General features: G+C 48.4%; 1 protein-coding gene across 1 annotated transcript in view; it reads right to left on the reverse strand.

Annotated features, from left to right (window-relative positions):
- RFTN1 (raftlin, lipid raft linker 1) overlaps positions 1–16,459 on the reverse strand; it is a 171,778-nt gene that overhangs the window by 65,254 nt on the left and 90,065 nt on the right. The window contains exon 4 of the mRNA XM_036431567.2: positions 14,152–14,260. Within this exon, the coding sequence (XP_036287460.1) occupies positions 14,152–14,260 (109 nt within the window). The remainder of the gene's footprint in view (positions 1–14,151; positions 14,261–16,459) is intronic.

The following is a 16,459-nucleotide window of genomic DNA, read 5'->3' on the forward strand; positions in this document are numbered from 1 at the left end:
AGGGGTCCAGCTCTGGGAGTGGGAATTCTTCCCACGGCAGAAAAGGGTTAAACCTTACATGGGTTTATCCGGCTCTAAAACCCACAGAAAACAGTGCACATCATCTCAAGCAATAAAAGTGAAACCTTCCAGTTTGGTGTTGGGGGGGGGGGGGTGGGGTATGGGGGCGGAGTTTGAAGATATAGCAGGCAGCCTAACTGCCTGGCAGGATAAATTCCATTTCTCAGATGAGACACCCCACCCCGACACGCCGCCAGCTTAATCCAGATTCCCACGCTCATTATCTGTGCTGGATGCCAGACAGCTCCGGCAGATAGGAGGTCTCACGGAGCAGGGATGTTCAGCACCTGCAACAACGCAGATGGGAAAGTTCGACCTGTGCTGTAAACCCGTCAGCTTCCACATAGGTCCACTGACAGTTCACAATTAGCACTCAGAACATGTTCCATCTCATAAAAAAATACACACACACACACACACACACACACACACATACATACCCTTTATGCACAAATGCCACTTTAGAAACTTTCCTGGTGATAACAGCAAATTGCATATTTGTAAATGTGTCTGCTGGGAAGGAGAAGGGGATGACATACAATCCTCACAAGTCACTTCCTCCACAAGTCTTACCCACCCCCGAACAATGAAAAAAGCTTCTGCAAGTTACAGGAAAAAGCAAAGGTCGGAGCGTCTGTCCACCTCGTCGTCATTGCATCAGCTCTGAAAGCATCTGTTCCCATACAACTGTGACATCTTTCGAGCCCTGGAAATTCATGGGCTGCCACCCTCTCATGCCACAAATATTCACTGAGCGTCTACTATATGATCTACACTTCTCTGCATGGAAAAAAAGAGACAGTGAATAATCCTATATAATAAAAACCTAATATGTTAAGTGTCTGGTTTTCCGTTCAACCAATCGAAGTGTAATAAGCTAATGATATGAATTCCAAGCAAATTGGAGGAAAGTAAATATGATGAGCTGGAAACTTGTGCTCCAGGCCCCCAGAAGTCACTCTGGTGGTGACAGAGACACTGAGGGCCATGATGCATGGGGAGTGTAGGAATGAAATGGTTTCAGGAAATGTAAACACGGGGAACAAGAGCACAATTTTCAAGTGTGTGTGTGTGTGTGTGTGTGTGTGTGTGTGTGGTAATGTAAAAATACATGTACAACTAAATTAAAAATTACTATTTTAAATAGCAATTTAGTTATTTCAAATATATTCCTAAAAAGTTGTATGGCCAAGCTTTGGCCCCAAACTCTCAGTTGGATCTCTTTGTGGAAAAAAATTACTTCTGTTATCCAATATTAGCTATAAACTACTCCTTGCTTCTTGTGGCTGACAAGACTCACAATCACAAATATTCTGTATCAACCTAGATAACATAAAAAAACCAAAAACTGTTTGAATAAACAAACCCTACAGAACTATGCTGTCCAAGACACTATCCCCATGTAGCTATCAAGCACTGAGAATGTGGATAGTGTGACTAACGAGCTGAATTTTTAATTTTTATTATGTTTTAATTAAATTAAAATCAATTTTAAATTTTAAAAAATTGAAGCAGTATAGCATATTTTTCTGTTAAATACAACTTTATTTTATGCTGCTTTATCTATTGAGAAGTTAGCATCTGAATTAAGATGTGATACAAAAGTAAATTATATACCAGATTTCAAAGATTTAGTTTATTAAAAAAATAAATAAATAAAACATATCATTACATGTTGAAAAAGTAGTATTTTGGATATACTAGGTTCATTAAAATCCATTACTAAAATGAATTTCACTTCTGCTTTTTTTTTAACTCTTTCAACATGGCTACTAGGAATGTTAAAATTACATAGGGGGCTCAAATTATATTTCCAATGGACAGTGCTGTGAAAAAATAAAATGTCACTTCTGAACAGAGAGTATAGGGGAGAGATAAAGGAGTAAGAAGTCAAGGCTGGAGAAAGCAATATGTTGGAGGATCTGATTAATAACTATGGCGGAAGAAGCTGGGGGGAGGGGCAGCTGGCCCCAGGAGCCCGTCCTTTTAAGAGACCGTGGTCAGCTAAGCTGGGGCTGGCCCAGACAGCGGAGCAAATGTTATCTGCGATTTCACAGCCGTCAACAAATCCGATGACCTCGTTTCTGCTGACTGTGTGAGAGGACTGCCATGTCTGTGATTAAAAAAGAAGAATGACAGAGGCCCAGCGCGCATGTCTTTCTGGGGTGACAAAGGAGAGGAGGGGGTTTTAAATTGCCCTGCTCCCAATCTCCCCTCCACGAGAGATGTGGGTGAGGATTAGGAAACACAGTTCCACCATGTGTCCGGGTAGAAAGATTTGTTTTAATGGACCCAAGAAAACACAATGAAGTAATCGATGTATGTGCGTGCGCACGCGCGGCGATTCTGTGTGGTTGGAGAGAGCCAGGATCGGGAACCCCGTCTGAAAAGAGAGGGGGCTGGCTCTGACCACACACCCGTGACCCGTGATTGTTCGCGGCCGGTAATGGGTCCGTGGGCGCCTCGTGGACTCGAAGCACTTTCCAAAGCCTCCTCGGTGATATAAATAGGTATTTGGGAGAAGGAGGAGCAAGAGGAAAGCTCTTAAATGACATCCGAGAAGTGCTGAGCTAAACAAAGTAAGCAGGTGTCTTACTGCAGACCTTTTGAGTCTTGGTTCTTTTAAGACAGTGGTTCTCAACCTTCCTAATGCCTCGGCCCTTAAATACAGTTCCTCATGTTGTGGTGACCCCCCCAGCCAAAAAATTATCTTCCTTGATACTTCATAACTGTAATTTTGTTACTGTGAATGAATCATACTGTAAATAATCTGTGTTTTCTGATGATCTTAGGCTCTACAGCAGCGGCTGTAGATTCATAACAGTAGTAAAATTACAGTTATGAAGTAGCAACAAAAAATAATTTTATAGCCGAAACTGGTTTGGCTCAGTGAATAGAACGTCAGCCTGCAGACTGAAAGGTCCCAGGTTCGATTCCAGTGAAGGGCATGTACCTTGGTTGCGGGCACATCCCCAGCAGGGGGTGTGCAGGAGGCAGCTGATAGATGTTTCTCTCTCATCGATGTTTCTAACTATCTCTCTCCCCTTCTCTCTGTAAAAATATCAATAAAATATATTAAAAAATAATAATTTTATAGTTGGGGGGGGGGAGTCACCACAACATGAGGAACTGTTTTAAAAAGGGCCGAGGCATTAGGAAGGTTGAGAACCACTGTACCTAAGGGGCTCTGTGACCCCTCTCCACAAGATGGCTTACCATGTGCGTGCTTCCCAAACACACTGGACGGCAGGCCCTCCTTTTCTGAGCAGCCCTGCGGGGTGGGCACACATCAAGAGGCACGGGCCTACAAGGAAGAAACTCTCGCTCTTGACGAAATCGGTTTGGCTCAATGGATAGAGCGTCGGCTTGGGGACTGAAAGGTCCCGGGTTCGATTCCGGTCAAGGGCATGTATCTTGGTTGAGGGCACATCCCCAGTAGGGGGTATGCAAGAGGCAGCTGATCGATGACTCTCATCGATGTTTCTAACTCTCTATCTCTCTCCCTTCCTCTCTGTACAAAATCAATATATTAAAAATCAAAACAAAACAAAACAAAACTCTCTCTCTTCATCCTTTTGGATTTCACCCTAGGCCAAAAAGGGATGCGGCGGGCTGCCGTCCGCATGGCTCAGAGGCAACAGGAGCTGGAACCTGTTCGTTATCCCAGCCTGTCCGTTGCCAGTCTCCTTCTGGGGCCATTTCAAAACGGTGGGAGCAAGACACCCCCCGGGTGCCCATGGCCACGGCTGTGTCCTGGGGAAGCAGACCTTTGTCCCTCACCAGCAGGAACTCCCAGGAAGGCCAACAGGAACTCCCAGGAAGGCCAACAGGAACTCCCAGGAAGGCCAACAGGAACTCCCAGGAAGGCCCACCACTGGGCCTCAGGCCACGCTGCACGAGCCTTGGCACCACCACCAATCTCCGATCAACACGGAGGGAATGGAGGAGACACGGGCCTTCCCAAGGCGCCCATCGCCAACCCAGGAGGTGGAAGGGTAGGCAGGTTTCTTCCTGCAGACAAGTTATGCCAGGCCTCATTCCTCCCTAAAACACAGCATTCGCGGGCACCGGTCTGCCACCTCCCTCGGTTTAACGTCTCTTTCCCTTCCAGTCTTTTGCCTGCTCATCCAGCATGCCGAACAGTTTCTTATTTCTTATATTTGGGGCCATTTCTCTGCAGAGACCACACACACACACACACACACACACACACACACACACACACAAAATGCAGGCCTGACCGCCACAAGCTGCCCACAGAGCCACCAACAGGCCCCTCTCTGTTCTGGGTGCATCCAAATGCCATTTTTAGGAATCCCAAGTTCACTTTTTTTTTTTTTTCTCCTTTCTGATTTAACTGCTTTTTTTTTTTTTTTTTTGTGGTTATTATTTCATGTGATATGTGCTCTGAATGCTAGACATGATGTAAAATGGCGATGCTTTTACGTGGGCAAGTTCTCATCCCTAGTTAGATATTAAAATTTAGTCGCTTAGTAAAAAATTACACGGAAGAGGAAAATGAAAACAAGTTTAGCAAGCCTGTGGAGAGAGGGGGGAAAAAAAAAAAAAGCACATTTTAAATTTGAAAGTGAAACATAAAAAAGAACAACGGAGAACACCCTGTGAATGACAAAGAACTACACATAGAGTTCTATGAGGGTAAAGGGCAGTGGTTTTCAACCCAATGGCATTTTGGGTCAGATCTCACAAAATACGTATTCAGGAGGGGGAAGGCCACCAAAATAGCTCCCACAAAGGTCACCCGTGACCGCGTGCTCATGGCCATGCCACCCACAGGGCTGACACCCCCGCCTCTGAAGCACCTCCCTCACATTCAGGGTTGTGAATGCTAGAGTCTCCCAGAGCTCAGTTCCAGGCCCTTTTCCCCACTCACCCACCCTCTCCCCTTTCCTCAGCACATCACCCATGACCACGGTGCCAGGACCTTTTGCCAGCGGTGTCTCTGCCCTCCGCTCCTGGGCCACAGAAACCAGGCTTGAGCCTTCCCCATCTCAGCAGAGAGCCCCCCCTCCCCATCCATCAGCTGCACAAGCCTGTTCCCTCCCTCGCCACACGCCCCTCCCCAACCCACACTATCCAGCAACCTGCCTGCTCCAGTCCTTGTATCTACCCACGTCCCCTCCTCTCCACCACAATCTGTCTACAAAGAGCTCCTCTCAGTGTCCTGACTCAGTGGTCGGCAAACACATTCGTCAACAGAGCCAGATATCAACAGGACGACGACTGAAATTTCTTTGGAGAGCCGCATTTTTTAAACTTAAACAACTTCTTCTAGCGCCACGTCTTCAAAATAGACTCGCCCAGGCCGTGGTATTTTGTGGGAGAGCCACCCTCCAGGGGCCCAAGAGCCGCATGTGGCTCTCGAACTGCGTGCGGTTTGCCAACCACAGTCCTAACTGAACCCACCACCCCTGCAAGGAGGAGCCCATTCTCGAGCTTCTCCCCACAGCTCTCCAATGGGCTTCCATGGAATTGAAGATGAGCTCCCACATCCTGAGCCTGGCCTGCGGGCTTTGCCCTGTGAGCCCCAGTGAGGCCTCCAGCCTCCTCACACAGCACCCGATCCTCCGTCCTCTGTGGTCCAACCCCAATGGCCCTCTTCCCATTCCTCGAGGAAAACACGTTCCCTCCCAGCCATGGCCTTTCCCCCTCACCATTCCAGCCCCCACCCCCTCCACTTTCCCAGTGCAAACCCCACTTCTTTCCGGGGCCACTGCCTCTTCCTGCTGCCGGGACCCCTCGCCCACAGTACTTACCCCCAGCATGTGACAACTGCTCTGTGTCTGTGTCCTCAGCTCGACTGTGAGCCTCAACTGACCAGGGATAGGACCTGAAAACTAACTTCTGCGCGTGGGGCCGCGAAGTTTCAATCGCACTGTACGTGCGCGCCCGCACATGGTGTTTTGTGGAAGAGCCACACTCAAGGGGCCAGAGAGCCGCCTGTGGCTCTTGAGCTTCAGTTTGCTGACCCCTGCACTACAGGGATCCATGAACATGACTGCCTAGGAGCCCTCAGAGATCTGTACAAAGACACACTAACGACCGCCGGCCCCCTGACACTGGGTCTTGGATTCATGCTGGGAGAGAAAACGACACACGAGAACTTGCCTCTTCTTGGGAGAGTGATTATGACAAGCATAGGGCTACCTCCCTCGTCTCAGGCTCAGATTCACTTCAGCTAACCTCCCTGGAAAGAACAGGATAGTCGCAGGCCAACGAAAATACTAGGAGGACAGAGGATCAAGAGAGGCTGGGGCGGGAGAGAAACTTGGTAAGGAAACAGAGGCCTCCAGACAGCAGTTCCCAGCTTTTCCTCCCAGTGTGAAGGTTTAATCTGGTCAACACCCTCCGCACTCCTCCCCCAGCCTCAGGGGAAAGGGCAGCCAGGTCCATGTGCACAGCTGAGGCCAGGTCTGTGTGCTCACCCTCCCCCACACACCCCTCCTCCTTGTATCACCTCGGGCTTCCATTAACTGTCCCATCTATACTGGCTCCATTGAGCTTTTAAAGATGCTCAGATCTCCTCTTTAAAACAACAAACAAATAAACAACAACAACAACAACAACAAAAAACACCTCCCTTTTCCCTGTACTCTGTCTTAGCCACCATTCCCTCTCTCTCCTTCTAAATTTATTTACTTTTAAACCCATGGCAGGGGGCCCTCTGCCTGTTCTCCGCCCCCCCCCCCCAAATGCAAATTGTTCTTGCAGACTTAGTGGCCAAACCAGTGGGCCACCAGCCAAAGGCATTCCTGCTTTTATGCTGTTTTCTAGTCTCCTCCCTGAGGTTCTGTAGCACTGAATCTGCTCTCTCCTTTCTCCCCACTTTATAAAAGTTCTTTCTAGTTAGTTTTCTGGATCCTCTCCAGGATCTCAGTGTTCTCCACTCTGCCCTCTGCAAGCATGAGAGAGCTTTCCCATCCCCAGTCCATCCTGTCCCATGGCTTTACCAGCTCAACTAGAGGGCCCTCCTTTGCGTGGGGTCCACGGCTCACTTCCTGGCCCAGGGCAAGGCAGGGACAAAACGTTAGAGCAAGCATTTAGGCCCTCAGCTACTCAACACTGCTGCCATGTTTTTATTGTGTTTTACAAAATATCACTCCTTAGAGGATTGGAAAACAAACAAGACCCAGTCCTTCTACCACAGACCATTTGAGAAACACCGGTCTAGACCTCGCAGTTTTTATTTTTCAGTGGATCTGTTTACACTGGAAATGCAAGAGACTTCACAATAACAAAGGAGAAACACTGCCAACCTCTCAAAAACAAAGGAAACCAACTAGTCAACCCAACAACAACAGGAGATCTTGTGACCCTGAGGCTGATTTTCTACCAGGTAACAATGAGCTGATGACGAGCAGGGGCTGTGTGTGTGTGTGTGTGTGTGTGTCCCCGGAGATGGGCACGAGCCACTTCCTCGCCCTCATCACCTGCCTGGTCCCGTGGGCCTCTGAGTCTGCACCTCAGACACCTACAGCTCCACTCCTAGCCTGTTCCTGAGCTCCAGCCCAGCAACCACAACTGCCTCCCGGAATGTTCCCTTGAGTGCCCCACTGTCATGAGCCCCAACATGTCCCTCCCCCATCTCATTATTGCTCTGCCTCCAACGGCTCCTCACGCTGGGTTCCCATCCTCACCAATGGCCCCGCCTCACAGACCAGCCACCTGAGTGCCACCTTGGGCTTCTCTCTCCCCTTTCATGACACAGAGCATTTAAAAAAACATACATTTTTGATGGAATTGGAGAACATCGTGCTGAGTGAAATAAGCCAGTCCATGAAAGAAAAACACCACATGACCTCACTCATTTATGGATAATAAAGAACATTATAAACTGATGAACAAAAAGATAGATACAGAGACAGTAAAGCAACAAACAAACTGTCAAATTACAGCGGGGAGGGTAGGGTGATATGGGGGAGATAAGAGATCAACCGAAAGACTTGTATGCATGCATATAAGTACAACCAATGGACACAAAACTCTGGGGAGGGAGGGTATGTACGGGAGTGGGGGGGTGGGTAATGGTAAGATATGTACACATATAATATTTTAATAAAAAAATAAAAATAAAATAAAATACACATTTTTATTGGTTTCAGAGAGGAAGAGAGAGATAGAAATATCAATGACGAGAGAGAATCACAGATTGTCTGACTCCTGTATGCCCCACACTGGGGACTGAGCCTTCAACTGGGCAGGTGCCCTGGCCGGGAATCAAATCGTGACCTTCTGGTTCATTGGTCGACGCTCAACCACTGAGCCATGCTGGCTGGACAACAGAGTCTTAATGATTCTTCCTCTGTTTCTCTTTAATTTGTTCATCCACAAATATTTATTAAGTTCTGCAGACACAACAGCAAACAGGATACCACATCCCCTGCAGTGCCTCATGTCTCACCCTCAGCCTCCTCTCTGCCCAGCTCCCAGGCACATCCTTCCGCACCGAGGGGCACCCTCGTTCTAGAACGACACACCATTTTGCCTCCTCCCACTCCGCCAGAGCTGCCTTTTAAAACTGTCACGATTCTCTTGGGTTGTGGAGAGGAGGGAGGGGGCAGCGGGGAAAGGAGAGCCTTTTATCATAATTTTCCTTTCACTCTGAATTTGCACTAATTAAATTAGATTCTCTGCACTGCACTTGTAGAAACGAGGCCCTGAATACTCAACAATCAGCCAGAAATTAATGATGAGTCATTTATATACCGCAGGCAGAGTTTTGTAATCCTAGGGGGTGGGGATCTTTTGTTTCATTAAAAGGAGCCAATGAGATTTTTTTTTTTTTTTTTAAATCGGTCGGGTTTTTTTCTTTAGAGGCCAAGGTATAAGCAACATCATTTGGTTCTCTGTGGAGTAATGCATCTAGTGTAAGCCACACACTGACCATCTAGTTCTGGCCATACAGCGGGATTGTATGGCCACAGGACAACAGCCTCTCCTCAATGGTCTTCATTCTAAAGGCTCCGTGGCCCACTGTGAGATAAAATGAACTTAGTTCCAGTAGATCGTGGAGGTTAGTGCTAATCCCTCCATCAGAAAAGAGTGACTCTAAGGAACAGGGCCCAGAGCTGAGGGCCTGAGGGCAAAGGCCTACAGGTCTGGCCTGGACAACGTCGGGGAGTGTGACTTTCTCTCATACCTCGTGTATAGGTTAATGATGTGGGTGTTTTTCAATAGATGGAGTTACACATATGTTGATATACATGCCATTCGATATGTATGCTGTTTTGTTGCATTGACCGCAAGCTTCAAAACGTCTTATGTAAAATTTTCTGGAGATGTTAACATCATCGATATTTTTACGCTTAAAAATGTCAAGTTTCATGCAAAAAAAAAAAAAAAAAAGCATTTGCAGGAAGTTTTTTTTATTAATTAATTAATTATTTAAATTAATTAATTTATTTTTTAAAATTTCTTTATTAAGGTAACACATATTTGTCCTCAACCCCCCATTCCAATCCCCCACCCCTCCCCACTCATGCCCCCACCCCCCTGTTGTCCTTGACCACTGGTTAGGCTCATATGAGGAAGTTTTAATTCATTACTTTATTTTGAAGAAAAGTGCTGCTGAACATTATCATATACTTTGGGAACCTTATGGTGAACATGCTCCATAGATTCTGTATTCCTAGAATTGAAGACTCTAGAGTTCCAAGCCATTTCCTGCCTGGTTCACCTAAGCTGGCTTGAGTAGGACTATTGTTTCATGGAATCGAAGGAACCCTGCCCAGAACCAGCTCCCTCCTCCTTCTGTCACCTTCCACTCTAGCCACATAGGGCCTGACTGTCTCAGCCTTGAACCTCTGGCTCACACTCCTGTCCATACCAGGAACAGCACTGTCCACCTCACCCCTCCATCTTCCCAAGGCTCTGTCCCTCCCTTTTCGGAGTCCTAATCCTATAGCACATCTCTACAAAACCTTCCCCTGGCTGCCCAGCCACACAATCACAGAACCTCCCTGCTCCCTCCAAGCCCAGTTACTTCCTGTAGGTCCCCCCCCCCCTCCCCGCCCCCCTCCCACCGCCCCACCCTGGAAGGACCTATGCAGGCTCCACTCCTCAGCCGTCTCAGCCCCTGGAGCAAAGCCCTCACCTCCTCTGTGCTTACCCGTAGATCCCACCTGTTTAAAAGGGAAATACCACGACCAGCGCAGCCTCCTGAATTGCTGCGAAGCACACACCAGAAAATGTGTGCAATGACTGAAAACCATAAAATGCTTTCCAAACATGTGAGCCCTTCCTCGAGATGCTCGGAAGAATGCAAAGTAACCTGAGGATGAACCCGTCGGCTCTTCATTCCCTGCCACGCTATCTCCTTTACGATCCTCCAGGGAAGCCCAAGGGGCCCACACACCCACCAGCCATGGAGAGACAGGCTCAGGGAGTACCTGACGGCGGGGAGCCGCTGTCTCCAGGGAGCAGAGGTGGAACCTCGCTCCCACAGCCTCACAAACTCTTCCTCCCCCGAGCATTCGGATCATCGAGGACTTGGAAAACACAGCCTGTCCCAGTCTGCTCATGAATCTGAATTTCAAATGCTCTGTGGTCCATAATAAATAATGTACATAAGGGGCCGGTTGGATGGAGCACAGCAGGATGCAAGAGGGAACATCAGAACGCAGTAGCCCAGACTTAATCCGACTGGCCAACACGGAAAGGAAATGGGGCATCTTTTTACAACTCCCTTCGCCCTCGGTGAGAAATCACGGCGCAGAGCGGCTGTAAAATTATGGCACCTTCGGCTAATTTTACACCACACGGACACAAAAGCGACTTTATTTTCCCTAATTACGGAAAAGAACGAAATCGCCGGACCCTCCTTCTACCCATGTTCTCTCTCCAAGGGTTCTAATTTAAAACATTTGGTGGGGAAAACAATTCATTGTCCTGAAGAAAAAAAAAGATCCGAGTCACTTTGAGCTTAATTCTAATACGCAGAGAGGAACATACGCTTCTCCCGCGTGATGGCACAATGACAAAATGAGTTAATTACCGACTCATCGCAAGACAGATGTACTCGTCCTCGGAACAGGAGCCATTATTTCACACGAAATAATGACCCAGATAAAAAATAATGACCGCACGCAGAAGCCGCCAGGGACACAGCTTCATCGCGGCCTGGGCGAATGGCAATTAACAAATGCCACCCTCTGTACTCACACACAGGGACCAAGCTGTTCGTTACATGTGTATTTATTGAAAACGCACAAATGGGTTTCAGTAAATTTCTTCCCAGGAAGCTCCCGCAGCCTCCTACCTGTGTGATGACAGGAAAATGTACACGTGGTGTGGAATTCTGCCATCAGCTGGAGCAGCTGTTGACCCCGCAGAGGGCCTCTGGGCTCCCCTCTGTTACACACACACACACACACACACACACGCACACGCACACGCACACGCACACGCACACACACACGTGGCGTTTTCTCCAAAAATCCTGTCCAACAACAGAAAAGAGGAGCAGAGGAAAGGGGGGGATGGGGGAGGCCCAGTTCCATCCATTGGTCCCTCTCCTCCTGGTTGCCATGGCCACAGGCCTAGAAACTAAAGCCACAGCCTGCGCAGACAGCCGGGAATGCTGGGTCCGTCCCGGTCCAGCCCTCGGCCACGGGAGTGCAGGGGTGAATGGTGGCCCAGCCTCAGCACACACCCTGCCATCCATGACCAGGAACCGCCCCTCTCTGGAGGGGAGCAGGGGTGAGAGCCTCCAGCTCACACAAAGGGAGATGAACCTGGGTAAGAACCTCAGGGCTCCCCTCATGTGCAAGGTGTCTAGTCTGCCTGGACCCAGTGATTTTTACTGGAAAAACCGGGTGCACGGCAGGTGGGAGGTGACGTAGGGGGCTTTAACGTGGACGCTTTTTGGCCCTGGCCGGGGTGCTCAGTTGGTTAGAGCGTCGTTCTGACACGCCAAGGTTTCAGGTTCCATCGCAGGTCAAGACGACACAAGAAGCAACCAGGGAATGCACGACAGACGGATGTTTCTCTCTCTGTGTCTCTCAAATCAATGAAAAGCTTAAAGTGTATAATTTTTAAAATGCTGAAAACAAACAGAATGAATGAGCTAGTGTCAATGACTGATTTAACTAGGAAACAAATCATCAGATCCTGATGTATACTCTCTCTCTCTCTCTCTCTCTCTCTCTCTCTCTCTTTCTCTCTCTCACATACACACACACACACACACACACACACACACACACAATGTGTGTGGGGAAAAGGGTGGTGGGATAAGAGTAAACGTTTTAAATAAACACTGGCTCATCCTTCAAACCATAACTTTGAGGTTATCTCCTCCTCTGCTGGATGGATGTCCATCTACACTTCCGACGCTACAGACACACAGCATCTGACTGCCTGCTAATCAGGCCACTGTCTCCTTAAGGCCTGAGATGGGTACATGCAATGGGTCAGCCACGCATTGACCAGGTTTGGTTAAGACAAAAGCACTAAATCCTGTGTTTAGAAGACAGTATATAACAGTGTGGCCAGAGCCTCATGCCTCCTTTTCCCCACTTATCCTCAACTATTCTAAGCATCTGAGTCTTAATTACAAAACCAAGTCTAAAACTACACCCCCCTGCCCCCAGTACTCAGGCCACGGGGTAAATTCCGCCTCTCGGATGTCCCTGCCCAAGGTTCTTAGAACATTTCACTTCAGCCATCCAGAGAAGATGGCCCTGCTTATACAGACAGCTACATGAGGTCCACAAACACGTGTGTTCTCAGGCGGATGCGTGGGGGAACACAGATGGCTTTCCCCCCCATTTCTTAAGTAATAATCTGAATTTCACCAGAGTAAAATTACCGGCAATTTTGGCCCGAGAGAACATCTGATTCCTAGTCTACAGTCTAGGCTCCTGCCATACGTGAGCGGTGATTCCCGGGGCCTTGTGAAGCATGAACATTCAATAAAGTTTGAAGGGAGGGTGGTAGGAAGGGAACAACACGGGTCACCGGGTGTTTACAGAGACAATCTAATGATTTCACTCTGCCGCAACATTCCTCTCAACGGCCTCCCGATGCTTTTACTGGCCTGTCCTGGCCCCTTCCCCCACCCCGGACACACATCCCCGTTCTTCCCCGAGGTCCTCTGATCTGTGGGTGCCCCTCGGCTCCCTCCTGCCTCAGGCCCTCACACAGGGTGCTTCCTCTGTGTGGAGGGCTCCCCAGTCCCATCACCAGATAACCCCTCTTCATCCTTCTGTCACAGCTCGGGTACCTCTCCATGCCTCTCTAGGCCACAACATGTGGCTTGTTGTGAGAACAGCAGGGCAGAGGCCATCTCTATTTGGGTCTCTGTATCCAAGCACCAAGGACTATTTCCAGCCCAAAGTTAGAAATGGCCAACATATATAGTTATTGATGAACTCCCTACTTGACTGATTGGATCTCACACAAATCATATCACCTCTACAGGGTGTGGAATTGTCCATTCTTGTGGAAGACTGGGGAGTGGAGAATAAGATAAGCCTTAAGCAATGAACGGAGCCCTGTTTGGGCAAGGGCAATCCTTCTGCAGCCAACGTCATCGTATTAAAATCAAGTGCACCCTGCAATTAGGCGGCAAACCTCGCGTGGCATCAAGAGGCGTTCAAAACCAGACACATTTCTGGGAAGAGACAGAATCCCCCGCAATTAGGTAACTTTCGCTGGTACAACTGCATGCCCTCGGCCACAGGGCTCTGGCACGCTCCCCCTCCAGGAAGGGGAAGGACTGGTGGCAATGAGGAACCACAGGACGAGGGGAATGTGGAGTCTGGGAGGGTCACATCACCTTGAGGAATTGAGGGGAGTCCTGGCAGTGGGGCCCCAGGCCTGTCAGCTGTTCACATCACTCCAGCCTTAAAGGACAGGGTGCCGGGTCCTGCCAGGCTGGGGGCAGGGTAGGAACCGTAGTGTTCCAGACCAGAGTCAACTTCAGCCCGAGCCATGTGGGGAGGGGGTTGCACCCCCAGAGGGCTGCTCAAGGGCCTAGCCCGAGGAGTATGGCTGACCCGCCCCAAGCCAGCCCCTGACTGTTCCCTCAGGCGAGAACCTATTCAATGGCCTCCTTGACGCAGGGCTCACCTTCTTAAAGAACTCTGGGATGATTTTTTGGTCTGTCAGGTGGATTAAGGAGGAACAGCAATCTAATTCCAAGACGTAGCCTTCATTGTGCAGATCAGATTTCTGAGATCTGAAGAGAGAGGGGAAAACAGGATAGGCCAACGGTTATAATTTTGCATGATATTAAAAAAAAAAAAAATGGAGGTGTTTAACAAAACCCAAAATTATTTTCCGAAAGCAAATGCCAAAAAGGCAGTGCTGAAAAATAATCTGTGGTGAACAACTCAAGCAATATAGAGAGATCTACATCAACCTCCCACACACGTCATCAAGTAAAAAGACATCCTTCTAAAATGATGGGGTTCGCACAATATGGCTTATACATTGAACACCACCACCACCACCACCACACACACACACACACGCACACACACACACACACACTCCAGTAATGTGTCTTTAATGCATTAGCTGTATCTCTAATTTTTTTTTTTTTTTTTTACTTTTTCTGAAGAGAATACATTCACATATTTGTCACTTACAAGACTTTAAATGGCTCAATCCCTACAGAAGACAACCTGGCAAAATCTATCGCAATTAAAGCTGCAGCAAGAAAAGACCATAAGACAATGAGAGCAGAAATTCTGGAAGAAGAGGGGAGGGCTGAGGTAAACACTGGCATCCTTCGGGTCAGAGCTGAGGTGTGCAGGGCACCCCTGCCCCTACCCCACACAGGTGGTGGGGCTGCCTCCCCCTTCCCCACCAGATGGACATGCATAACCAGAGGCAAGTGGTCACTGGGACATCCCGCCAGCACTGCAGCCATTCCTTTCAGGGCTCCTGTAGGACACATCCTTGGGTCTGAGGAGCTCCTGGAAGCCCCATGGCTGCCAGAATCAAAGGTGATTCCTGCAACAGGAAGAGGGACTGCAGCTAAGGGACAGTACGTGCTCTTTCTTCATGGGGGGGGGGGGGAGCAGCAGGATTTAAAGATGAAGCCTGGGCTCACACCACAAGCACAGTCACTCTCCACCAGCGGAGGGGATCACAAGCCCACTTATTAGGCACTCCGCCAAAGAGGGACCCATGCCAGCCCCTGTGGTTGCAGGTGTAGCCAGAAAATTCCTAAAAAGTGGTCACTGTCACACTGAACTCCACCAAAAACAGTTCCCGCATGAATATTTGCTATAATCATTTTTAAAACAAATTTCTAAGATTCTTATGTATCAAGCCATTTATGCTACTATTAACCATCTGGGCATGGCTTCCATGAAACTCAAAAGTGAAAATACCAAAGGAGGATTTGGTTTCCCCCAGGTGTGCAACTGTGATTGGGTCAGCAAGCAACAACAGCATACTTTGGCTTTATTTTTTCCTTCTAACCTATCCTTTCATGAGTAGGGACGGAGGCACAGACTTCTGAAATAGAAAAGAATACACTGACTCCAAACTGCTCAAACCGGGATGAACGAAACCAAAAGAATAAGCCACTTCTGCGCCCCACCCTTCTTGCCTAAAAGTTTCATCAGAGATTAGATTCATGTTCTCATCCCCCCTGCTACTGTTTTATCCCCCACACCCCCCTGCTCCACAAACAAAAGACATATGAAGAAGAACCCTGGGCAGAAGATTCCAGACTTTCGAAAGAGAAGACTTGGCCATGATATACCGTCATGTTCTGACAACAAAGACAGGCGTGGGAGGAGGCGTGCTCACAGATGTGAAACCCCAGCTGCTCTGTCACACGGAGACTGATGCCAGACTGCAGGAGGTTATTTATAAATACCCATTGAGACTCGAAATGATTAGGCTGAAAAAATAGTAATCATCAAGTCAACACTGCATTTACTTGGTTAAACACCCATACAATGAACGGAGGCCCGAGGAGTCTGGCTCTGAGCAGTTCACACCCAGATTCGTTAAGAGATCACCGTTAGTGCAGGATCTTATAACTGCCGTCTCTGCTTCTGGAACAAGAGGTTCTCATGCAAAGAAACCCAGCTCTGGTTCATCCTGTCAGGTAATTAACTCGGCGACGGAACTGAAAGAAGTGTCGAAAGCCAACAAAACTCAGCATTATCACAAATTTTCTAGGTGAAACGTGAAAAACCACATCTCGGTCTACAGACTCTTGGTAAAGCAAGTGGAATGCACCTTGGAGGAAAAGGTGAGCAGCTGATAAGCCTCCTCTTGCCTTTAGGAATGACCTCCACAATGAGGTCAATGAAATGAAAGGATAGTAACACTGAAGAGTGCCGGGGAGAAGAGGTGGCACAGACTCCCAAATGCTCTGAGGACAGGGATTAGGAAGTCAGCACTCTGTGAGGGT

This window comes from Pipistrellus kuhlii, unplaced genomic scaffold (genome assembly GCF_014108245.1).
Source record: "Pipistrellus kuhlii isolate mPipKuh1 unplaced genomic scaffold, mPipKuh1.p scaffold_m20_p_11, whole genome shotgun sequence".
In the NCBI taxonomy this organism is placed as follows: domain Eukaryota; kingdom Metazoa; phylum Chordata; class Mammalia; order Chiroptera; family Vespertilionidae; genus Pipistrellus; species Pipistrellus kuhlii.